General features: G+C 38.8%; 3 protein-coding genes across 12 annotated transcripts; 1 reads left to right on the top strand and 2 right to left on the bottom strand.

Annotated features, from left to right (window-relative positions):
* Window positions 1-463: 463 nt before the first annotated feature.
* Window positions 464-9967, bottom strand: ccnq (cyclin Q). The gene is made up of 5 exons (XM_026920138.3): window positions 9549-9967; window positions 8234-8417; window positions 7258-7390; window positions 6907-7125; window positions 464-3449 (listed from the first exon to the last, which is right to left on the bottom strand). Exons 1-5 carry the CDS (start codon window positions 9664-9666, stop codon window positions 3360-3362), a joined length of 744 nt encoding a protein of 247 aa, XP_026775939.3. The 5' UTR covers window positions 9667-9967; the 3' UTR covers window positions 464-3359.
* Window positions 9968-10594: 627 nt separating this feature from the next.
* Window positions 10595-14861, top strand: cfap126 (cilia and flagella associated protein 126). The gene is made up of 5 exons (XM_026920887.3): window positions 10595-10766; window positions 10868-10930; window positions 13011-13082; window positions 13808-14005; window positions 14092-14861. Exons 1-5 carry the CDS (start codon window positions 10740-10742, stop codon window positions 14356-14358), a joined length of 627 nt encoding a protein of 208 aa, XP_026776688.3. The 5' UTR covers window positions 10595-10739; the 3' UTR covers window positions 14359-14861.
* Window positions 14862-15003: 142 nt separating this feature from the next.
* b4galt3 (UDP-Gal:betaGlcNAc beta 1,4- galactosyltransferase, polypeptide 3) lies at window positions 15004-24266 on the bottom strand. Of its 10 annotated transcripts, none has more exons than XM_034311976.2 (9): window positions 23257-24247; window positions 22929-23008; window positions 21158-21429; window positions 20750-20985; window positions 20403-20593; window positions 20201-20323; window positions 20009-20023; window positions 18133-18237; window positions 15004-17667 (listed from the first exon to the last, which is right to left on the bottom strand). In XM_034311976.2, the coding sequence occupies exons 3-9, from the start codon at window positions 21420-21422 to the stop codon at window positions 17340-17342; spliced, it is 1263 nt and encodes a 420-aa protein (XP_034167867.1). In that variant the 5' UTR covers window positions 21423-21429; window positions 22929-23008; window positions 23257-24247; the 3' UTR covers window positions 15004-17339. The 10 variants fall into 10 exon arrangements, with proteins under 10 accessions (XP_034167867.1, XP_026776681.1, XP_026776682.1 ...); XM_026920880.3 differs by having other exon boundaries at window positions 22929-22999; XM_026920881.3 differs by having other exon boundaries at window positions 22929-22980.
* Between the last annotated feature and the right edge of the window lie 1274 nt (window positions 24267-25540).

Raw genomic sequence — 25540 nt, 5'->3', positions numbered from 1 at the left:
TTGTAGCTAGCAGTTATTTAATTTACTAAGGGTTCACCAATTGAAGCAGAATGTGTTTGTAAAACTTTGAGTAGTTTTAAAGATATAAATTTAACTGGACTACAGTTAAAAACAATAAATTGGTCATCAAGAAACTTCCAATCCAGCATACCTTTGCTAGCTACATTTTGGGTAGTAGTTAGTAAGTTAGCTAACGTAATTTTTCAGCCTGTAAGCTGGAAAACTACCTAAAGGTCTCTTAGAATATAGGCAAAATTATTTCTCATCTAGACAGAAATAATAAACAGTTCACAAATGGACAGAGAGATAAAATATATAGAAATAACCATTTTAACAACTTACCACAGTAAACAATGGTTGAAAGTAATTAGAGATTTGGTCATGCTGGCCAGAAAAAGTTATTATAACAATTTATTGTTCTAAAGTTAAAATAAGTTATTTCATTAAATTATATAACAAGAAATAAGGGGGGTGTCTGGAGACATTTATTGGAGAAAAAAACTTTATACTCGAGAAAAGTAAAAAGTAGTTTACAAAACATGGAAAAGTACAAAAACATCTATCTACAGGTTCTGGGCTTTGGTAATATATATCTAACAATACTGCGCTACGCAACATGACATGACAGATATCAAATTAAATGTTAGTTTTATGCCGGAATTCCCAGGGAAACTGAGTGTACTTAACCACACAGCCTACTTAAAAGAAAATCTACTTAAAAAGAACATCTATGTTTCTGTAACGTGTAGTAAAAAGTAGTTTTTCATGTAGTATTTGAACTGGCTCACACCAGAACATGCACATCTGCCCTCTCGTCAGGCTGTCTGCCACGAGAATAGCTGTCCCAAAGCAATTTAAAAATATGTAAATTCATACGCCCACAGGGTTCAAATTTGATAGGTCTAATGCAGGAGGGCTTTTGGGCCAAGAAGAAGCTTTTATCTGCTTAAGAGTGTCCTGTAGGAATTGTATACAAATGTGCAAATACAAAGACACATACCTATAAAGCAGTTGTGCAAATGTTCTTAAATGGATCACAGCAAAAACACAAACACACAAAAAGTGCAAGATCTGAGGTCTCCCTGTTATAGTTAATTTTATATTTTCTAAAATTTCTGTTTCTAAAATTGTTAGTATTGCCAGGCTAAGCACAGAGTTAACTACAACTGCTCTACTCATACAAACCACTGCATTTACCAGTGTGCCATCCAGTAGTGGCAGCCTACACTTCAGTCCTATGAACCTCCCTGCTCTGCATACACATACACAGAGGCCATCTTCCACCACAACCTTGCCTCAGACACATTTGTGAGGTGTGGCCTGTGTGGTGGAGTAAAGTTTCTGCTGAATTGGGTATTTATAATTCAGAGTTGAGGGCTTGGAAAGGAGATGCCACTTCCTCAGGGAGCAGCTGTGCATTAGCTCAGCAGGCAGTGCAGGCTTTAGAAGGCCTCCACTGAAGCCTGAGCAGACAGCCTGTGCCGCACTGGCACACATTACATATCAATTCCCTACTTCCCATCATCGTGCATGTTGCATCTTTCATGGTGATAGACTGGCCATGTGTTTGAAGAGTAAATGACCCATTGTTCCTGAAGAACAATGCTTTGACCTTACTGCTGTATGCACAATGCATCTCTTTTCTCTTTTAAGCATACATTTTTCCAGGGAACATGCTCTGGAAAAGGGGACACTTCTTATAGATCTAATAGAGGGTTGGGAATAGCCAAGTATTTGTAATCCTTTTCAATATGTTCAAAGTGTCCTTATTTATAATTATTAAAGAGAGAGAGAGAGAAAGAGAGAGAGCAAAGGAGAGAAGAGAGCTGTACAGAGGTTAAATGGGATGGAATTGGAAGAAAACCTGAGAGGCAGGAAAAGTGGCGGAAGGATTTAGAATGTAAGATGGACTGAAAGGCTGAGAGAGTCAGAGCAACAGCGCCCACAGTAGGAAAAAAAAAAGGAGTTGGAGAGAAAAAGACCCCAGGAGGCAAAAGGAAGCACGGACCAGATACAGTTACAAGGGGGAGAAGTGATTGCGTTTGACTGCATACAATGCGGACAAAAATAGAGGACAGTGATTATATGCCAGAAAATTGAGGAATAAAGGCATGCAGGCAGAAGAACAGGAAACAGGCTAGGGGTATAGTCTCAATCAATCCCATCCTTCCTATTCCAAGCACTATATGCCATAGCAAGAGCCATGCTGATGTTTTATTTATGGGAGAGATTCCGGCTGCACATGTACCCTCTTCATAATTCATAGCGCCTAGCATTAGGGCCTGCCTGCAGAGAGATGGGGAATGTTTCAACTCATTTAAAAGGATTATAATATCAGAACAAATATAGTACCTTTATTAGCCACTTAAATGTAACTTCTGTTTGATTAATGCAAAATTATTAAGAGGATAAGGTTTTAATTTTCTCCATCATGTTTCAACAGCTTTAAGAATGATAATACACATTAAAATGTACTGATTTCATTCAATACTAACTTATTACCCAGTTTGGCTTTCGCTTCATTTATTTTTCCTCTGATGTGGGACAAGCATGCTTGTGCATGCTGTAATAACCTGATAGCACAGTAAAAGCTCTCGAGTGAAATGGTGCATGTGACACTAATACTATATCAGAGTCACGAAAAAGAGACACGTACCAAAGTAACCAAAAAGGTATGGATTTTTCCACTTTTATAACATTTTGTTTTTAAAATACCTTAACAGTTGAGTGAACAAAACTCAAATCACAATTGTCTTACTCAATCACAATTTACAGTGTCATATAATATACTGTAATATAACTTCAGGGAACCATAGGGATAGGTTTTAATGGCAGAGAAAGTGTGTAATTAAATTATAGCATATCAAAGCAGTGCCCCAGATTTGGTTGCTTTACCTCCAGTAAAGACTAGCTCCTAGGATAGTTAGATTTCTTCTTTAATTCTTTTTTCCCCCTCACACTTTCCCCTTTTTTCTCACACTCTCTCTTCCCTTCCCAGAGAAACTGGAACAAGGGAGGAAAAGAAAGTAGGGCATGAGCTTGGAAACTGATTGATGTGCTGTGGCCAAAGCCTGTTTTTCTGACTGTCACCTGGTGACTCACACTCTCAGTCCTCATTACCCTACCTCATATTAGTGTGGGCATTGGCACTTTGACAACTTCCTTAGCTGTGAAAAAATCCAGCTGTATAATTTCAGATCACCAAATAATCAAGGAAAAAACTATTTCTGGAATTTGGTCCATGATCCAGACTTTCTCTGGTCTCAGGGGAGGTGGTGATGGGATGGTTCTGGGAAAAAAAGGACTCTAGACTATGCTGTAGTCTGCTTTACATGGCCTGTTTCACAATCTGTTCCCTCTCAGGTACATTTGGCTTCCATGTCATAGAGCTGCAGCAGTTCAGTCATTATGGCCTCAATCTGGGCTTTGGTAATGTCCTCACACAGAACCTGTGGAGACAATAAAAGTGTGATCACTTAGGAATGTATACAATGGATATAAAAAAAACCTACACTACCCTGTTAAAACTGCATGTTTTTGTGATGTAAAAAAATGAAACAAGATTCTTGAATTCTTCAAACAAAGACATTTGAATTCTGTTGGTTGCTATACCACATTAAATATCTGACATGATTTATCATGGTTTCATTTTTTAGATCACAAAAACCTGCAATTTTAACAGGGTGTTTAGATTTTTTTTTAGATCAACTGTATATAAGAATTCAAATCTCCAGAGTCCAGAGTTAAACTATTCATTTGTAAATTAAATTTATTTGTAAGCCAATAATATGAAAACACACAAACACACACAAACACAGAGATAGATGACTTTGATCATGGCATGGTTGTTGGTGCTGGTTTGAGTATTTCAGAAACTGCTGATCTCTCGGGATTTTGATGCACAACAGTCTCTAGAGTTTACACAGAATGGTGCTAAAAGCAAAACAAAACAAAAAAACATCTGAAACTGGACAGATTGGAACAAGACCAGCCAATGTTTTTTCAATCTGTAACTGCTGAGTTTTGGTGAGCCTGTACCCAATGTAGTCTCAAATTCCTGTTCTTGAGAGGAGTGGAACCCAATGTGGTCTTCTGCATTTGTAGCCCATCGGCCTCAAGGTTTGATGTGTTGTGGATTCTGAAATCCTTTTCTGCTCACCACGGTTATAAAGAGTGGTTATCTGAGTTACTGTAGCCTTCCTGTCAGCTACAACCAGTCTGGCCGTTCTCCTCTGACCTCTTTCACCAACGCCTGCAGAATTGCCACTCTCTGGATGTTTTTTGTTTTTGGCACCATTGATGCGAATATTAACTGAAGCTCTTGACCTGTTTTTTATGCATTGCACTGCTGCCATATGAATGGCTAACTGGATAAGTGCATTATCGTGCAGGTGTTCCTAATGAAGTGGACAGTGAGTGAGGACAGTGATTATGCTACTGAATGACAAAGACAGAAAAGGCTATTGAAATATTTCCTGAGATGTACAGGACTGTGCTGATGACATATGATCTTGAAATGATCTGTAAGTCAGTGGAACACAGAGTTTGAGAAGAATGTACATTCCTTTATTTGTTGCTGAACTTGCATTTATTTCCTTTCTACCTATTGCTTTGTTCCCTAGATCCTTACCAATTTTATGCTATAGATAGCCCAGATCATAACTTTCCCTATATATTCAATTTGATAGGAGAGGGGTTATAAACCTTGGGCAATTCAAATATGCTTATTTTTTTTTAAGAGTTTTCCCCATGGATAAAATTTGAATCTGACACAGTTAATACTGTATATGTACACTCAGCTGAAAATATGCATTTCCAATTTTATACTGCTAATTGTGATAAATGCTCTTTGTCTTGTTTCTTGTGGTATCTGGGGCAGTACTGAATCTGAACCAGGCAGATATGCAGGCCGTTAGAAAAGGGATGTGTAGTTGTGTAAAAGAGATCACAAGGAAATAGAACTGCAATGCATTTGTTTATATACTTGCTATACACTGTATGTAGTATACTTTCACTAATGTTTTGTAAATGCTTTGCAAAACCAGTGACACGGTGTGTGATGTGGCACGACAGCCTCCCCAAGAAGTGCATTATTTTTGTATAACCGCACGGTCTGTAATGTGTTATTCCCTTATACCACAATAACTTGACAGTGATTACAATGCTTAATTTATTAACAAATGACATGTTGCATATGTCATTTGCAAACATTCTAATTATAAACAGTCATTCCCACACCAGTCTCTCTCTCTCTCTGATCACTAGCTCACTTGCTGTCTCTCACACACATTTTACTGAGAAAATGGAGAAAACAGAAAGCATAGTAATGCTTACAACCAAGACTCCTGCCATAAATGTTAAATAAATGTCTCCTAACAAAATAACTTCGCCACATCAACGATCATAAGAAATACTTTGTTAACATGTTTTTAAATCCATTTATTATTATTAGTCTTGGTTATGTGGAGTATCCACCGTACAAGTCCACGTGTATGAGCTGTTACTATAGAAACAATAACATATTAGAATGACTGCATTATTACTAACCTATCATTCATGTTACAGCCAGATCTACCTGTGCTGTTATACAGAAATAATGCACACCTTCTAACCAATCAGTTTCGAGCAGATTCAACCATGCTGTTGTATAAATGGTTATAAAACATTGCTATTCTAGAAGCTTGATTTCACTTGTGTATGATGTTCCAGTTCTCGAGAGTTATCAGAAAGCATTGGGAAGTAGATATCTCATTAGAGACCGGAAATGCATTCACTGAGGGAGACACAGAAAAGCACTTCTGAAATTACTGCAGTATAACTGGTAATTACATACACACTTTGGCCCAGTTGCATATTTCTAAGGACAAAAGTAATACGGCATATATGCACAAGGTAATGAACACTCCTTCAATGGAAGTGTAACGAAATTATATTTTCTGGAATTAGGTGCATTATTATATTACCAAATGATATTATGACCTAATATCCACTGACCATGGTATTACACATACCCATGGAAAATTAATATCCTAATAATCCCTCTATACAATAGTAGGCCTACAGATTTATATGTTTCTGCTGCAACCCTAACATTTAATTACACTAAAAGTCTCATGTAGTAGCAAAAATCACCTATTTGAAGAGGCAAAATGAATCTCTTTGGATAAATTTGCAAATCTTGAAATTGAAATTTTCCATCTTAAGGAAGGAAAAGTAGCAATAAAAAAATAATAATAATAATTTCTAATGTTGTACTATAGTTTATGAGCTGTGAGCTAATTTACTTTGGCATCTTTGTTTTATCCCGGTTGTGTAGCATTTTGTGTTGTGACCAAGCAAGGTGGGGGCATGTGAATTTTTTTGCTGACATTTAATTATAACTGGCCAACACCAAAGTTCAATGCCCAAGAGAGCACAATATTGACTTTGATCAAAGTGTTATAGCTTTTGTTGCCAATGGAGCTGACTTGCAACATTCTAACTTTGTTCTGAAAAATGTAAATAGAAGTGAAGTAATTTGGAAACCTGTGATGTTCTGGCGTGTATTCCTACCTCATGCCCAGTGATCCTGGAATAGTATCCAGATTCACTGTGACCCTGACTATAGTAAAGAGGTTAATGAAGATGAATGAATGAATGATGCCAAGGTAGCATATGACTTGACAATTGCCACCGAATACAATTAACCCACATTTGGGGGTGGTGTACATAAATTTTTGACCTTGCTAGTGAGTAAGCAGGTTAAATTTAAGCATGATGTTTTTACCTCACAATGTATGTAAACAATCCAAAGGCACTATGCAGTAAAAGTTAGATAGAGCAGTTGACTGTGAAGAGCATCTGCACCACAGCCTCATTACATCACAAACCAGTCTTGATCTTCTGCAGGACTGTTAATGCCCTCACCTGCCACCACTCCCTTTCTCCTGCAGGTACCTGGACTCCGTAAGTGTGCAGAGCAAGGTAGACTGCTGTTAGTGCGAGGTGCTGAGGCTGATGGCGCACACACACCGGTCCATGGTAACTGTCTTTGAGCAGGGCCCAGGCTGTTTCAGCAATGGGGGTCCGAGCCCAAGCGTGACGGTTCAGCAAACTCCGCACGGACAGTAGGTAGTGCAGAAGGTACTGGAATCAGATTTGTACTTAATTAAGACAAAACGATTATAAACAATCACCATAAAGTTGTTTGGAGAAATTCAGAAACCAAGTCATTATAGAAAAAAATTATGAAGTAACATTTTCAGTGATGCGCATTACCTTATGAGGATGCTCAAAAGACACATGGAAGTTGAGCTGTCTGAGAATGAGGAGTTCACACTGTACCACACTATCTCGCAGCTCCCAGAACTTCTCATCCAGCTCCAGTGGATCACTTCCTGGGCGGAAATATCTGCAGGAGACATAAATGTATGACAGATACCTGGAAGTGTCTTGGCCACAAATGACTGCATTGTGGTTAAGGTTACAAGTTATGGCCATGGGGGCTCAGCCAGAAGTTACAGAGCCAGAAAAGTGCCAGAACGTCACAACATAAGTGACTTCAGTATGTTCTTACATGGCATCTCAACTTGAAATAAAATATAATATCAGCCATTTCAAAGTTTAGATTCCTGTGGCCAGGTGAAGGTCCAAATGAAGGTGAAGGTCTAAATGAATGACTGATACTCATGTATCAGTAAATCAAAGTTGTTCAAATAAAATGTTATTCCCTCAAAGGACAAATGCACATTTTTTCATTTACATTTGGTAACTTACGATTGAGGTAGGATTTAGTTCAAGGCCCTTATAGCTAAACAGCTGTGCATTCACTCTGCAGCAAACCAGAAATGTTTTTCCTCCCACCTCTAATATGCTTTCATTGTAGACAGGCATAAAATCCTATGCAAAAGTTGAATTTTGCATGTTCTCCCCATGTTCGCATGGTTTTCCTCTGGGTTCTCTTATTTCCTCCCAAAACATGCAGTCAGGTGGACTGGCTACACTAACTGACCCTAGGTGTGAAAGAATGTGTGAATGTGTGTATGCATGGTGCCCTCCGATGTACTGGAATCCCATCTGGGGTGAATGAAAAGAAAGCATATAGCTGTTAGCAAAGGACAGTTTGCGATGCTGCAATGTGAATGCATCCTAACAAGAGTGTGGTTCTGTAGCAGTCCAGGGATTTGAACTCATAACCTTCCTGTCACTAGCATGCACTTGATGCGTGATGCACTCGACCAGGACTTGCATGTACCTGTGACAGACATTGATAATGTCTCTTGTCCTGAGATGCTGTTCTTCAACTTTGCCCGAAAGGTAAATGCAGGACATGGCCACTAAGTATGGCTCGTAGACCTGTAAACTGGCAGTCTGGAAGAACTTGTGGTAGAGTGAACATGCGGTGGCTACAGGAACAGACCGCATACCCAACTTCACTCCTGCAACCAACAACACGAGTTTATACATAAGGCTTACAATGTAATGTCATTATTTAATATACCCCTGCACTATAGAATTCTCAAATCTGAAATTTTCTATAACAGCAGCTCTGACAGTAGTTCTCATTGTAATTCGAATATAAGGTTTATATTAGTGTGCTTATTCTAGTACGTTACGATTTCTATAGTAATTACTTATACAGGGAATAACAGACACTCATAATCAAATATTTGAATACTAATAATAAAATGATTAAGAAAATGATTAAGAAAATATATTTTTATTTAACAAAGAAAAACATCTAATTGTTATGTTTTCTGTAAGGAGGCTTTAATTTAACTTTTATGGAAGGAGTCTGGGCATCAGTGCCCAAAAATAATATTTATAATATTTATTATACTGGCTATAATACATTTTATACATAGGCTGCTACTTCTTATATTTACACTATTTCAGCAACTTATATTGTACTCTTTGCACAATTGTCACTGGATTCTCTTTCTAATAGAACTGTGTACTGGGGGGTGCTGCACTGGGACTTATTGTGCCCAGTGTCTATCCCAGTAGTCATTGTACTGTCTTGTGCTGTCTGCACTTGTGCACTTTATGTATAAATTTATGTAGTCCCTTGTAGTTCTGTGTTGTTCTGTGTTTGTCTTATGTAGCACCCTGGTCCTGGAGAAACGTTGTTTCATTTCACTATGTACTAACTGGCAGTATATGGTTGAAATGACAATAAACTCCACTTGACTTGACTTGACTAATGGTAAGTGAGTTTTCCGCCATGGGAAAGTCTTCAGGGCTGAAGACTTTGTGGTTTCTCGGTAATATGACAGCCTGCTTTTGTTGTTGTTATTGTTGTTTTATTAACTACAAGAGAGAAAAACAGAGAGGCAAGTGATAACAGGAACTAATTTGTCTCGCGGACATTCCACAACATTAAATGTAACTATAAACGGTTAAAAATCACGAAGTGTTGTTCATGAGTAAACTAAACATTGTAATCGGTGGGAAATCGCTGTGGCTGTGGTATAAGAGAAATAAACGCGTCGTGTTTTATTCCTTGGCGCAATGGCACGTGTGTAAACCTACTAACTACTGAGTGAGTTTTAAAAGGTGGAATCAGGTACCCGTCTCGATGATGAAGCGACACACCCGGAAGTGTGTTTTGGTTTCATTACTGGAGTCTCCTGCAGCTGTACTGTTATTCTCCATGCCGGCCACGTGTGCAGAGCGGGACGCTTGCATGACTAGCTGGACACAGAACCTGGATCTATACAGGACAAAGGAGCACGTTTATTTCACTAACTACATTATTCGTCTGGATGGAAGTCTGAGGGAAGCTGATGGAGCTTGCTAGCTTGAGTAGTGGTTAATCAGAAGTCCTGAGCTCTTAGTATGGGCAGGAAGATATGATATCCCATCAACTTTAACCACAAGAAAATGCAGTAGCTACTGAGCAAAAACACCGGTTTCTTAAATTACTATTACTGATAGTATCAAGTCAGAAACCCTCCCCTACGTAGGAGAAAATTTCTGGGTTGCCAGGTCTGTGTGAGTTCACGGGCTACTCTAACCCAAAAACATCACATCACCAAAACTCAAATGTCACTAACAAACTAATTTCACTACATATAGCAAGAGGTGAAAACAGTTTTCTCCCCATTTCCTAAAGCCACAAAAGCACTTTTCTTGCATACCTTCAATACACATGTATCGAAGAAATATTAAAAAAAATATACATACCCCTAATTCTGCCCTAAAAATGTAAGGTGTTATTGGATACAGTATCATTTTAGAATAGTTATGGAAATCAGATAACTGACGCAAATCATAAACATTTATACAATAAAAGTAGATTTCGACACGAATATATCATACTAATATGATTTTAAAATGGCTAATCTAACGTATGTCTCAAAGCTCAATAAAATGCCAATTATGAGGTTAAAAACTGCGTTTCTGGCAACACAGGTCATAAACGAACCTGAAGCGCGTGACGTCACCAGCTTTTCTTACTCGGCTGAAATGAACGCAAGCGCCAGCTGGTTAAACCGAACCGTTCACTACAGCGCCGCCTGCCGGAAGGAGTGAAGACTTCATTTTTATTTATTTATTTATTTAGTATATAGATAGTGACATATATATTACGTTTGTTTTTTAAGACAACAAATACAATAATACAGTTTTATATTTATTGTTATTAACTTTGCATTGGTCCGTTAGTTGAATATTCAAACACCCCTGTAACGAAAGATTTCATTGGTCGATGTGTGTTGGTCTGGTTGCCAAGAGACGGCTGTTGATCGGCGCAACTAAAGATGTCGTCGAGTTTTTCCGCAAACCAGGTAGCTAAAATATTCATAATTACATAATCAGTATTCACTGATTATATTCACTTGCTATCTCAAGTATTTATTTATTTATTTATTTATTTATTATTTTGCAGTATGACAACGCTTTCAAGTCGAATAAACTCCAGAACTGGACAGTACCAAAACACTACAAAGAGGTAAGTTCGCTTAGCCACTTAAGTTAAATAACAGCAGGGTTGGGAGGGTTACTTAAAAATGTTGCAGTTAGAAATTATTTCATAAAAAATGTAATTAGTAATGTAATCCAAGTATCACAATATGAAAGTAATGTAGTCTAATTACTTTTGGATTACTTCAAGGTCACATATGTAAATAGAAGTCAAGAGAAAAGCAACATCAGCAACATCACAAAAGCATTTCAGAGAACAGCTTTAGAGTTTCAGCTGAAGTTAAGATGGAAATAAGAAGTGGCAGTGGAGCACAAGGGAGAGATCAGTCAAAAATCTGAAGATTGATGATATTAATTTTCATATTTTTGCAACATGATCCTAGAAGCTTTGTTATACAGTATGTCCTTACTAAAGACATTATTTGTTTAAGAGTTTGATTCAGAAAAAAAATCCAGTTCTTTGTACATTTTGTTCTTTTTCATTCAAATTTCATTAACTAATGTTAACAAGTACAAGGAAAATTAAAGCATTTTCAGGGGCCAAGCACCCAGTTGTTGCCTAAGCAATCACAGGAAAGCAGAGCCATAACTTTAGGCAAAGGGATTCAAGAGTGATTTGTAGTTTCACTCGTGATGAGTATGTTTTGATCACAGACAGTGGTGGAATTCTCTGACTGTAGGAGGAAAGGTGTAGATGAATAAATGGGCAGCAGGGTGGCATTGCTGCAGCATTGTTTAGACAGGTGTCAAGATGATGTGAACCAAATTTGATGAAGATTGGACAAAAATGTGGAGGAGGAGTAGCAAAAAACGTGGTGGAAATTGACGTCATAGGGTGCATTGAACTCGTCTCGACCCAGGGAATCTAGGGATTTAAAATTTTGGATACACGGTTCAAAAGTCATGATCATAAATGTATTTCCAAATTAGGCCCAAATTTGACCCAATGGTGGCGTTAGAGCGTTGGCAGCACTTGGCCCAACTTTGGTCAGAATGTTCATTAGACTCTCCCCAATCACTGCGCCAAATTTCACAACTTTTTACTAGATGGTTCTATGGGCTCCCATAGACACCCTAGCCAGAAGAAGAAGAAGAAGAAGAAAACATAGAATAACAACAGGGTGCCTATGCACCTTCAGTGCTTGGCCCCTTAAAAATTGCATTTCCATCACACACAATATTAAAAAATGTCTACACCATCTACATGTACATTAGGCTATTTCAAAAAACATGTTGATCGAGGATGTGATCTTTCTTCATCTCACTGATCGACCTTGGGGGGTTGGGGGCGTTCCCCTTACTGGCTTTGACAGTAGGCATCCTGTGTACCAGAAATGGATGGAGTAGCGTGATTGTGGGGGGAGTCGTGTTCATTTCTACCAAAACACAGCTAATTCAGCACAGCTGGCAACCTTACCCACAACCGTGATCATGCAAACCAGGGAATTTCAAAGCACTAACTAACACTAAATCATTTTAGCTAACATAGCTAACATGATTTCCATGCTTAAACGCTTCTTTAAATTAGATGTCATGTCTAAAAAGACAGCCTCTTCACAGCTGGAAGGCATAGTTTGCACTGTAGTGTGGTGTTTCCATTTTCTCCTTTATATACAAAATAATTTCGAAATGTCCACGACTGTGATGCATTTTTTCGGCGGGCATCATTGTGATAAACAGCTGTTTCAGCGTGCCTCTAGAGCAGAATGATTAGAGACAGATGTTACTTGTGTATGCACCAGGAGGTGTCTCACGTGAGTCACAACTAGCAGGAGAGAACCAGAACAATAATCAAGCAGCTATCTATATTGCATTATGTCAAAAGATTAATTTTTTTGGTTTTACATGAAAAAATTGTATTTTTTTTTTTTTTTTTACAAAATATACCTATAATCTGATTACTTTGTTTTTTGATGTAACTGTAACGGGTTACAGTTACCAGTTTTTTGTATCCTGATTACATAATGCTGTTACATGTATTCCGTTACTCCCCAAGCCTGAATAACAGCAAATAACAATGTAAATACTTATTGTAACTATCTGATGATATTTCAGTGTTATGTAATTACATCCTCCTGTATAAGAAATATGTTCTGGTTGTATTTTAGAAACCGTCGCCAGCAGAAGGACACACTAAATTTATAGCTACAGACAGAGGACACCTGCTTCCTGGTGTGAAGGTTTGAAATAAAACTGAATGTAAAATAAACACTTTAAATCAAATTAACACACTGCGTAGACCAGGGGATATCACTTCCAGACCTGAAAGGCTTGGACAGCTATGTGATTTGTCAGCTTAAAGACACATGATTTAATTCACTGGTTAATTACCAGGAAATCATCAAACTGTGCTGAAATCTGGCCCTCCAGGACTAGCACTGATGATCTCTGAGCTACACAGACCCACACAATATTCTGTACCACAGTATTTTCACACTGGCATCTTGGTTTCACAGCAGATAGTGTTGCTGCCTCATAGCTCCAGGGTTCAATCATGAACTCAGGTTATTGTCTGTGCAGAGTTTTGCATGTTCTCCCTGTCCATGTAGGGTTTCTGTAGGTTCTCCCATTTCCTTCCCCCTTGCAAAAACATGCTTGTAGGTTGATTGGCTACTCCAGATTGCCCCTAGGTTTGAATGAGTGTGCGAATGTGTGTGTTCATCATACAGTGAGATGGATTGGCATCCCATCCAGGGTGTATTTCCTTCTCATGCCGAGCATTCCTGGGGTAGGCTCTGGAACGTCTATGACCCTGACCAGGACCAGGATCTGACCAGTTATTGAAGATGAATGAATGAATGAATGAATGTTGTCACACTTTACATATTTGTTGTTATTGCAACTCCTTTGGTTAATCCTTTCATCTTTAATACAGTTTCCTTTCTATTTTCCATATTTTTGCCAGCGTGGATGTCCCTGGACCTCATTCCAGGGGACCTGGGACTTACCAAGTCATATCCCTCCAGTTCACATTAACCCTACAGCACGCTCACAGGAGGGCCAGCAGCGCCTCAGGGCATGGGGACAGGTGAAGCACCTGGTTCCATCAGCCTCTAGCAAACTAAATGAAACCAATGAAAACAGCAAGACACCACAGTGTGAGGTAAATATTTGTCACAGTCCATTTATACTCCTGTTGCCAGTGCGAATTCGAACATTAATTTGAATAATCAGTCTATATTGTTTCAGGGCACTGGTGGTGATTGTCAGCGTGAGGGTTTTTCTGTGAGTAATCCTGCTCCAGATGGACCCGAACTGGAAAGGACCATATCACAGGCCAGTCAAGTTCAGTCTAGACCAGCAACTCAGCAAAGCCAAGCTCAGTTTAGACCAGCAACTCAGCAAAGCCAAGTTCAGTCTAGACCAGCAACTCAGCAAAGCCATGCTGAGCCTCAACCAGCCTCTACACAAAGCGAGCCCAAGTCCAGACCACTGACGCAGGCCAGCCAAGCTTAGTCCAGACCAGAAATCAAGATTAGTAGAGCAGCCAGTGTATAAAACAAATAGCTACAAAGCAGTGTAATGATAGTATGATTTGATTTAGATTTGATAGTATGACTTAGAAGAAAATTCAGATCTCTACTTGAAAGAACAAGAATACTGGAATACTGTGCTGGAGGTTGTCTTTTGATTTATATCTAAGTTTAAAAAAATGTTGAAGTTACTGGTGCAAATCTGACTTTGTTTATTGACAGTCACAATCTGCATACAGTTACAAACATACTATGTTCTTTAATATAAGCTTAATGATGTTCTCATGTAGTTGAATGAAAATGTTTGCATCCTGCTTGTTTTTTGGGTGGAAAAAGTTGAGTTAGGAGTCAACAGGATCAGATAAACAACCACGAGACCTGCAACAAAATGGTGTGGTATCAAAATGTTTAGGAATAGTTACCATATATATCATAAATGGAAGAAACGACAAGAAAAGACACTAAAGTGGAAAGGAACAAAAATAACTTCCTGAGACACAAATAACCAATATAAATTAGTTGTTCAAGGTGCACATGTGCAAACTTTCGTAGTCATCTGTATAAATTCCTAATGTGTAATACATAGAGATTAGTTTAAAATAACATTGTCATAAAAATAGCCAGAGTCTTTCATTTCAACATAATTTATTTATCTATATAATTTATATGCTGGATGGAAATTTATTACATAAAGCATTAGCACACCTGTAGTCCCTCAGAAATAGAGCATCAACTAATTTCACTAGTCATCGGTAAATCGCTTTAATGCCCAGAAGCAAATGATGTAATGCTACCAGCAGCTATAATAACCCATGGAAACATGGAGATGTGCTGAGAGTTGTTGTAAGTCACCAGTAGCAGTATTCAAGGATCCTTGTCAAAGCTTCAAGCCAGTGTCTGCTGATTAGAGTACAATCAAGCTGTTACTTTACACTATTACAATGGGCTCTGCAGTGTAATAAAGTGAACGGTAATTGACATATGATCAGCTGTATTCTACCCTAGAGCAGCAGTGAGTTTGAGATCATGCTATGTCAAGTGAAATGCTTCTGGACATTTGATACTCTATTATTAAGGTTCCTTTTGTGAAGATGCCTATAGAATATAACAGACTGCTCCAGATGATATGGACTCATACAGATTTAATAAAAAAATAAACAAAACTCTTTAAATCACAAAGATAATTACTACAACTTTAAGCAACAAGGAAATTAGTTGTCAGACTATGATACTCTTAGATATTCCAGTATAACTATTACTAAGCATCTCATACAAATCTACTGTATTAAATAAATATATTAGTGTCTTGCAAATATGGTAAAAAGAAATAGGTTTTTGGGACACATGCTAATAAGCCAAGATGCGTGTACCTATTTATACACACACAGATAAAGATAATATAGGTAATTCTGTTTAAACTCTATTTAATAGATTTTGGTGATGAATAAATAAATATTAGGTTTATGACAGGTATATCTAATTACCTATACTATAAAGTTAAAGTACCTAATTACCTGTACTCTAATAAAGGTGTCATAAAAAAGAGGTTTATTAACTCATAATTTAAGGTCTATATGAAGGTCTTTGTTACATTACTTTATATTAAAGTCCTCCCAAAAAAAAAAAAATAATAAAAAAAAAATAACTGGCAGATTCATATGAGGGGAGAGGGAGAGAGAGAGAGAGAGAGAGAGAGAAAACATTACCAACATAGTTGGAATGAAGTACATTCAAATAATCATTTTCTGATATTGCTGGATACAAAAAAAAAAGAAGAAAAAGTGCTGTATATCCTCTGTGAGGAGCCAACGCATTTAAAACACCAACCATTTTACAGCAGTGTTAAGGTTCAGAAATAGGTCAATATTTGAAAATATGTTCTCATCAGTGTGTATAGATATTTGTTTGATTTTTTTAAAAATTAGAAATACCTCATATTTTTGCATATGGCGAATGTCTGCTGGGGCATTTTTGTAGACTAAATATAGCTTATGTACAAAGATTATAGCGATAATTATATCAATTATATGCAGCAACACTTTCCATGAGAACTGCAATAAAATAATTCACCAAACTGTAACTCTGACACTTTAACAAATCTACTATAAAATATATTGAATAAATCTAACTCACTATTATATGATATAATGATAGAAAATTAACTTTTAAAGACAGAATTTTGTTAACTGATTGATTTGGCAGCCATTTAACTTATCCTTATGATTGTCTAACCAAAAGAGCCATCTGGCAATAATGGATATTCCCTATTATACTTGAAAATAAAAAGCGTTATTTGACCAGCAAAGAAAAGTACTTTTAGATTAGACATTTCTAAAATAAAAACACAAACTTTTGCAAACATGATGAGCTGCACATTTCCATAGCAAGACCAAAAATAGTACACAGTGATAACAGTCTGCTCAAGCACAAGATCACAAAGCTGCATGGTGATGAGAAATAAGAGCAGCAGCAATTCAGAGCATTTAGTAGCCTATTACTCCGATACACAAGTCTGCACTAATATGCTTGTCATTGAGATTAAGAACATATGTAATAAGATGGTGACAGAAACTGGTTCTAGAGCGAGAAAAGGCACAAAGAGACAGAACCCACACGGTGGTGTGAAGATTAGCAGTTAACCGCAGGCTGGCTGGATAAGCACACAGGACTAGCACTGGTGCAAGTGTCTCTACAGCACAATTACACAGGAGCACACAATTTTCATTAATGCTTAGCTCGGTTCACGCTCAGATGAGTTCCGTGGCAAAGAGATCATCAGGAAATGGTACAGCAGAGGTCTGTGCAAATGACACCATGCCAGTGTAGACATTCAGTGCAATAATTCAACTTACCCGCAAGCTCACCTCAGTGCAAAACTCAATGATATTAAAGAGGAAACGATGCAAACTGGCACGGTACAAATCCACTTGTACTGCCAGTGCTTTATGGACTACGTCTATGTCATCAAACAATTTCCTGTTTCACGGCAGCTTTCTGACCAACGTCTGAACTCCTGTTGGTTACTTTTACGTGACCCTCCTCTAATTTGGTAGCTTGAGTGGACTGCCTTCCTAGTGTTCCCTTGTCTTTGTCTCTGTCTTTGGGTCTTGCTGCAGGATAAGAGGCATTTTTAGGGAGTGCAGACTTTTTGGGAGGAGGGCGAGGGTCTTCCCCAATGTTGACACTCAGGTTTGTGTACAGCGGCTCTAACTCTTTGGACAGGAGCTGATAAGTGAGCGAGTTGAGTCCATCTGATCTCCAATTTAACCAGGTATGCTTCAACAAGTCAAACCTATAGAAGAGGGATGAGCACATGATGGAAAGGACTTGTAAAGCAGAGACCCAGAGCGCTCTGATATTTGAATCTGATTAAGGTACATGATTGGTTGAAACAGTTCCATGTAGAGGTGTGTGCAGGACTGTAGGAATCTTGACCAATCACACCCACCCCTGCAGTTCTTATTTTTGTTTGGATCTTAGTTGGTTCTGTTTTCCAACATATAAAGAAGTCAATTTAAATCACAGTAATGCTAACCAGGATAAAGCAGTTACTAAGAATGAATGAATGAATGCTGTAAACACATCGAACAATGCCATGTGAGCACCCAATTCGCATCCATGCTAATGAATCACATGAGCTTCATACGTAAGCACCTGATTCCACTCACGTGAAAGTCAAAACCACCCACTCCCGCAACTTTTTGTTGGTTTCCCCGGGATCCTAGTCCAGCACACCTCTAGTTCAATGCATGATTACCTTCTGGGGTTCTGCTCATTACCCTTGTCCCCCTTATGCTTAATCATCTTATAATGACCCACGGCCACAGGAGGGCGCACTATCTTCATCCCAGATAGCCGAACTCTGAGGAGACAGACCGTATATAGCAAGTAGAAAAGTAGCAATGCAGAAGCAACAGGAGAGAAGACAGCATGCCATATAATGGATGTAAGGATGTTGTGATAAAAATAAATAGAGAAATGAGGAAAGTTCTTATGTGTGGAGAAAGCTGTAGCTTAAAACAGGATTAACAAGAATGATGTGGGAGATTGTCAAAATGGCCAAAGCTATGTTACTACAATGAAATAATTGTCTAAGAATCTGGTACTCATTTTTTAATTATTAGCTGTAAAAACAAGTCCCAAACTCAAAATTCCTTACCCTCTGGATCCCTCTAGTGTCACTGAGTCATTAAAAAGTGCCAATATAAAATCTAAAAGGAAATCTCTCTACAACCACCTTTTCCACTATCATGACCAGAAATAGACATCTATGCACTAGCAAGCCCAACACTACCAGGGCCAGGGAGCAGATCCCTACATATGTCTACATAGATCTCTATATTGTAGACACATTTACACTCACCAACCACTTTATTAGGAACACCTGTACACCTGCTTATTCATGCAATTATCCAAACAGACAATAATGTGGCAGCAGCAAATCATGCAGCTACAGGTCAAGAGCTTTTGTTAATGTTCACATCAAACATTGAAACGGAAATGTGATCTTGGTGACCTTGACTGTGGCATGATTGTTGGAGCCAGATGCATAACATGCATAACAGTCTCTAGAGTTTACACAGAACTGTGCAACGAACAACAACAAAAAAAACCAAGCAGTGAGTGGCAGTTCTGCAAACAGTCAGAGGAGAATGGCCAGACTGGTTCAAGCTGACAGGAAGGCTACGCTAATTCAAATAACCACCCATTACAACCCTGGCTATGCAGAAAAGCATCTCAGAATCCACAGTATGTTCAAACTTGAAGCAGATGGGCTAGAACAGCAGAAGACCATGATGGGTTCCACTCCTTTCAGCTAAGAACAGGAATCAGAAACTACAGCAGGCAAAGGCTCACTGAAACCAAAAACAAAAACACCACTTGGTCTGATAAATCTTGATTTTTGCTGTGGCATGCAGATGGTAGGGGAGGAATTTGGCATTAACAGCATGAATCCATGGACCCAACCTGTCTTATGTCAAAAGTTCAGGCTGGTGGTGGTGATGTAAGGGTGTGGAGAATGTTTTCTTGGCATACATTGGGTCCCTTAATATCAACTGAGCATTGTTCGAATGCCACAGCCTGACCACATGCATCCATTTATGGCTACAATTTACCCATCTTCTAATGGCTACTTCCAGCATGAAGGCCTCTCCAGTCACCAGAATCCAATAGAGCATCTTTTTTGTTGTGGTACAACGGGCGATTCGCAGCATTAATGTGCAACTGACAAATCTGCAGCAATTATGTGATCCAATCATGTCACTATGAACCAGCATCTATAGGAATGTTTCCAACACCAGGGTGAAATCTATGCAACACAGAATTGAGGCTGTTCTGAGAGCAAAGACAGGTCCTACCCAGGATCAGTATGGTGTTCCTAATAAAGTGTATACCAGACATGAGAAGAAGCAAAACTTAGAGGAAAAAAAAATCCAAGAAAAACCCATTTCCTGAAACTAAACACAAACCTAAATATTGTTCCAAAGCTTCAACTTTTGTTTAGCCTTTGAACACACCCCATTCTACACCTAATGGTCTTCTACATTAAGGAATGGAGGATAGAAAAAGTAAGGAAAAGCAAAAAGCTGAAGCCTTGAACATCAGTGCTGGTCATTCATGCGTGTACTTACTGACCCTTCCAGTGGCTATGCAGGAGTGATCATGGAGGAGTGAAGAGATGCAGTGGTAAGGGGCATGGTGATGAGAGGAATGTAGAAAGAGAGGTAAAAGACACACACAACATGCAGCACAATCACACTTGTTTCACAGGATGCATTTCTCATATGGTTGTTGAGTGCATGTTCATGAGGCTTGGTCCTCACCGAGTAGCAATGTCATCATCCTCTCCTCCCCAGCCCCAGTACTGATTTGGGAAGCCATTCATCTTGAGGTATTGGTCTGGAGTGAGGGCAGACACTCCACCAAAGTACTGAGGGTACGGAAGCCTACAGGGGGAGAAACGCTGGTCATAGCATTCTCTTATTTGTGCTGATGTCTTATTGCATGTCTTCTAAAGGGCGCTACCTGTATCTGAACTTGTCCATAGCCACAGAGAGGTGAGTGGGGTACTGTGGGTGGCAAGTGTAGGTGTTGTGGTCATTTTCTGGAAGCAGGTCCACATCATGAAGGAAGATACAACCCCAGTCCTCCTCCTTCAGAGCTTCCCGCACTCCCACATTCAGTAGTTTTGCACGGTTAAATGTTGAGTTTCCTGACTGACAACAAAGAAGCACAAGAGAAAAAGATGCTTTGAAAACCTCATAGGAAGGTCTCAGTAAAGGAACAGTTACCAAAGATTTACTGAAGAGCACCTTCATGAAAGACATAACTTCATCAGAGTTTTACAGTAAATGTGTGTGTAATGAAGAAACCTGGTGTACAATGTAGATGCCATAGTGTATCTGCTGCCTCTGCAGGAAAGGGTGCAGATGGTAGAGGAGTGTTCGCAGGTGGCTCTGCCGGTTCCGGTAGGGGACCACGATAGCCGTGTGGTGCCTCGGTTCACAGTCCGGGGGACGGTAATGGCCTCCTGGGGTCACCAGAGGGTTCTTCTCTTTTATCTCCTCCAAGGAAAGAGGGGAGGACAGGCGCACAGATACAGGACCCACTAACACAAAGCAACAGAAAAAAAAAAATTAGAAAACAGTAAAAATGTATATATATATATATATATATATATATATATATATATATATATATATATATATATATATATATAGACAGTATTTTAATACTCTATGTGTGTGTAACATTATATATCTGTAAAAACAGGGACTCACCAAGCAGTGGTGATGGCAGCAAGCAGCCCCTGAGCTGCTGCTCGGCTCCGCTGGGGTGAGGGGGCAGCAGGGCACTGAGCTGGCTGAGGTTGGTGTAGACATCATGTGGCCGAGAGTAGTCAAATTCAGGTTCTGAGGAGTGCACCAGCACAGAGACAAGGCCACGGAAGCCTCCCAAAGAGAAATAGAGCACAAATGCAAACTGGAAGCCCACCAGCAGAGCTAGAGTACAGGGAGAGTCCAGAGCTCGGCCACAGCACAGCATCACGGCACTGAGCACAGAGAAAGAGTGATGAGGAACAAACAAAGCAGTAGAAGGAGAGGTGCATTGACAGAGGAAGGTCAGTCAGGTCATGAGCATGAGAAAGGGTAGGGTAATTGACATGTTAAAGACAAAAAGGAACAATTAAGGAAGGGATAGATGAGCTGGAAGAAAAAGGTTAGGGAGGAAGGGTATTGTTGAAGTAGATGAAGTAATTTCTGATATTAACTGACAGCCCTGTGTTAATGTATAAGGAATGCACAGTCATGTCTCCTGTAAACTGGCCACTGTAAAACAAGAAACACCACACATTAAAATCAGGAAGACATCAAAACCCAGTGCAATCTCTAGACTGATATGCACAAGTTATACAGCATTTTCAAATTAATCACTATATACAGCGGCTGCAGCGTTTAGAGAAAATTACAGACAATAATTCTGACACACAGTAGTCAGAGAACTATACTTGGAATTCACATAATGGAACTTTTTGGGCCAGTCATTAAAAGTTTATGCAAATACATTCATGAATTCTTTAGTCAAAGGTATTTAAATTAAGCTTTAAATTGGAATAATTATTCTATCAGAGATGGCGATATTTTTAAAGGTATGAATTTGTGTTTGGTCTGATTGAGCATGGATGCCAAAAACCCTTAGAGAAAGTACAAGCTAAGTGAACAGACTTTATTGTTCCAGCTTTGAATAAGTTGAATAAGAACAACCTTGAAAACTGGAGAAAGGTACCGAACTTTTACATGGACATTTTCAGTTTAAATCTCTTCCCTGACATGTTCAGAACATGTTCATTTATAAATGTTAACTTGCTGTTGCTCTGAAGGTGTTATAATGTTATGATCGGGGCTCTGGGCTCTGAGCATAACTTGTTTTTCTGTAACAAACTAGACTAAACGTTAATGCCCTGGCAGTGGCAGATAGCTTTGGTTTTATATTTAATTTGATTACATTAATGTTTAAGTTGAGATTTACAAGAAATATTTTAAATTCAAATTTTTAACTGCTACTATGTAAAGGGAATACTGCTGTAAAAAGCACCTTATCTGTTTAAAGTGTTTGCAAACCAAATGTTATTGCACTTTTGTTCATATAGCAGTACTTTTAAAATAAAAGTGCACAATACACTACTTTTGAATTCATTATTTATTTTTACGCTTAACAATGCGATTAATCGTGATTAATCACAGAAAAATTATGCGATTAATTGCGATTAAAAAATTTTATCGTTTCCCAGCACTAATACTTACATATTTTACTGACAGAATTCAACAAATACTCTTAGACATATTCCTGGTGGGTCAGTGGGTTTTAAATTCTTTCATGCGTTTTCTCCAGAGATGGAGTGAACAGTAATTAGTTTGGAAAAAACAATACACAATACACTGGAGTACTTTTTAAAGAAAAAAAAAAACATCTCTAAATGTTCAGTAATATGCATAGGTGTATAAAGCATGAATTGGATCAGAAGACTTTAGGAGTAAAGAATGACAGTACCTGTGCTCTCATCCACACTAGTCAGAGCTCAGCCTCCTCTTCCTCTGGCACGCTACAAAACATTGTACACCCTGCACAAACTGTAACATTCACAACTCCTGCTATGCAACAACAACAACAACAACAACAGTATAATAATAATAATAATAATAATAATAATAATAATAATAATAATAATAATAATGATGATGATGATGATGATGATAATAATGATGATAAACTAGTAATAAGTAGTAGTGCTAAATCTTTAGTGTAAAATAAAAATATTGATTAATGTTATGGGTGCTTTAGTGTTAAATGGAAATGATGGGATTTTTCCTGATCTCACCTCTTTAAGCGCCGCTTCTCAAATCCAGCCCGAGGCTCCTGCACCGGCCTTCATCCGAGGACGAATCACCAAGGCTGTGATTTTAGCGGTTGTCAGTGATCATGTCGATCGCCGAGCAGAACCCTACACAAACAGCCTCCGTTGCGCACATCCTAGCGAGTGAAAGTGTGTGTGATCAGGCGTCCATGTCCAGCGTGCTGCCACAGTGCTGCGCGCGGACGGCCATGTTGAGGGAGCAGCGCAGTGACGCGCCTTCATTCATTCACCGAGAAGAGAAGCAACAGCTCAGCCAGTGTGCCACATGCCCGAGAGAAAGCAGCAGCAGCAGCAGATAAAGAGGCAATGTCCCCACAAACAGATCGATGGAGCCTTTCTTAGACTAATGTTCCGGATCTTAAGTCTATTTTGGCCTGTTTGATCCACTTGCATTGACGCACAACTCAGAAGCTTACAGGTGAATAAATTGCACAGCGTTGCTTCATCCCTAAACTAGAAAAAAAAAAAAAAAAAGCAGGGCGATTTTTTTAGGTACTTAAAACGCATGCAACCCCGCATGCATTGTTAATTGTACTCTATTGCTCCAGTGTTTTCCAGTTTGGGGCCTGACGTATACACGTGCGTACATTTCCCACACACACACACATCTGGATTAATCAGAAATAACCCTAATGTGGAAACGTGTGTACCATCACGAGCAGTCTCCACTATGCGTTTGCAGCAGGTGTGTGTGTGTGTGCGCGCGCGCGATTTGGCGACTCCAGTGGTGAAGTACAAAAACGATTTTACTGCTTTGTGAGTTGAGTTGAGTACTGTGTCCTACTCTGAGTAAGAGATAACACTCAATTATGCATCCAGATACAAGTACCTGTTAACCCTTTTTTTCTTTGTGGGGGTGGGGTTGGCAGATGCAGGACTGATAGAGGGTTTAGCCCAAAATTCACACAGTCCACTGGGATCAGGCTTGTGCACATGGACCAGGGAGAAAGAAATGGCACCACTGGAAGACCTAAATCTGTCAAGACCCATTATCATATTGCTATGTAGTATATCCTGTGTACTATATCTGCCCTTCTTCTTTGCAGTATCTGAGCTGTTCCTTAGTGTGAATGTTGAGCTGTGTGTCTGACTCTCAGCTGTGTGAATAAAGCAGCATGACAGAGAGAATCTGCTGCACTGCTGCCTATTGAAGATGTACAATATGTAGTCAGAGTACATTAACATTAATATCATTTATACGTGATATGTTCATATGTTTACTGTTTTTGTCAATTACCATTTGCTGATTCCATGATTATGTAAATATGTAGATTTTTATAAAATGCAATGCAAAGTAATATTTTGTTAATTAGAAGATAGAGTAAGATTTCATGAATCACTCTCAGCCATAGTTAGGCAAAGAAGAACAATCACCAGTCATAATATCGCAAACTCTTAAAAAAAAATGAAAATGTTGGCTCTTATCAGTTAGTTGTGCCAATTGATTTGATTTGAAGTGAGTCCCCTGTTTCAGTCATGTTTCAGGTGCATTCCAGGCTACATCTTTGCTTTGGTAGACGCCTGAAGGCCATATATTTTATACACACCAGCCAAGAGGGCATTTATTCAGTCTGAGAGTTTATGAGCAGGGGCTCAAGCCCCCCAGGGTCATACTCAGTGGGCATCATATGCCTGCCTTGTATCTGCACTCCTTACCATTTAATGCTAAACACACGTATCATATAGGTGCTGAATATAGCCTATCTGATAATATGCACAATTTGTCAGCCCTCCTTTATACTGTCCATCAGTAAAAAAGGAACACCATGTGACCACTGCTACATGGTGTTTTTTGGCTCTTGAGCCATTCTCAGCTGAGCAGTAACACTGATTTTGTAGTGTTTATGGAGCTGGTAAGATAAGACTCCCAAGCGTTGCTGTTTCTTTTTTTTTTTAACTGTGTACGCCTACTGACAACTGTATTGCACACACCTACCTTCTTGTTCCACCTTGTATTTTCTAATTGCTACTGGCCCACCACCCAAATAGTAACTAGTCCTTTGATGTTTGTTTTCTACTGATGGAGAGTGAGGTGGGCTACAGTCATAAATGGTATATCTACACATGGTAGGTTTACCTGATAACATGTAGTTAGACGGGAACATTCATTCATATATGCATATGTTTTGGGATGGAACACAATATTTTATACATTAATCTCCCAGCAATGCACATTTTTGCGTTTTCCCTGACCTAACACATTTTACTCTTATAAGGGGCTTAGTAGAAAACACTAGTTTATTTATTG

Source organism: Pangasianodon hypophthalmus, chromosome 16 (assembly GCF_027358585.1).
Source record: "Pangasianodon hypophthalmus isolate fPanHyp1 chromosome 16, fPanHyp1.pri, whole genome shotgun sequence".
In the NCBI taxonomy this organism is placed as follows: domain Eukaryota; kingdom Metazoa; phylum Chordata; class Actinopteri; order Siluriformes; family Pangasiidae; genus Pangasianodon; species Pangasianodon hypophthalmus.
Note: the sequence above shows the minus strand (reverse complement) of the source record. Positions and strands in the feature narration are given on the sequence as shown.

Bases quoted from the DNA above. Each gene is read 5' to 3' on its own strand.
- cfap126 (XM_026920887.3), top strand. From the start codon at position 10,740: ATGTCGTCGAGTTTTTCCGCAAACCAG. The intron at 10,767-10,867 runs GTAGCTAAAATA...ATTATTTTGCAG, and splicing joins CGAGTTTTTCCGCAAACCAG to TATGACAACGCTTTCAAGTC. The intron at 10,931-13,010 runs GTAAGTTCGCTT...GTTGTATTTTAG, and splicing joins TACCAAAACACTACAAAGAG to AAACCGTCGCCAGCAGAAGG.
- ccnq (XM_026920138.3), bottom strand. From the start codon at position 9,666: ATGCAAGCGTCCCGCTCTGCACACGTGGCCGGCATGGAGAATAACAGT. The intron at 8,418-9,548 runs GTACCTGATTCC...TGTTGGTTGCAG, and splicing joins TCGCTTCATCATCGAGACGG to GAGTGAAGTTGGGTATGCGG. The intron at 7,391-8,233 runs GTACATGCAAGT...TGTCTCCTGCAG, and splicing joins ATTATCAATGTCTGTCACAG to ATATTTCCGCCCAGGAAGTG.
- b4galt3 (XM_026920883.3), bottom strand. From the start codon at position 21,422: ATGCTGTGCTGTGGCCGAGCTCTGGACTCTCCCTGTACTCTAGCTCTG. The intron at 20,986-21,157 runs GTGAGTCCCTGT...GCTTTGTGTTAG, and splicing joins GCTGCCATCACCACTGCTTG to TGGGTCCTGTATCTGTGCGC. The intron at 17,668-18,132 runs GTAATCATGCAT...CCTCTTCTATAG, and splicing joins AATGAGCAGAACCCCAGAAG to GTTTGACTTGTTGAAGCATA.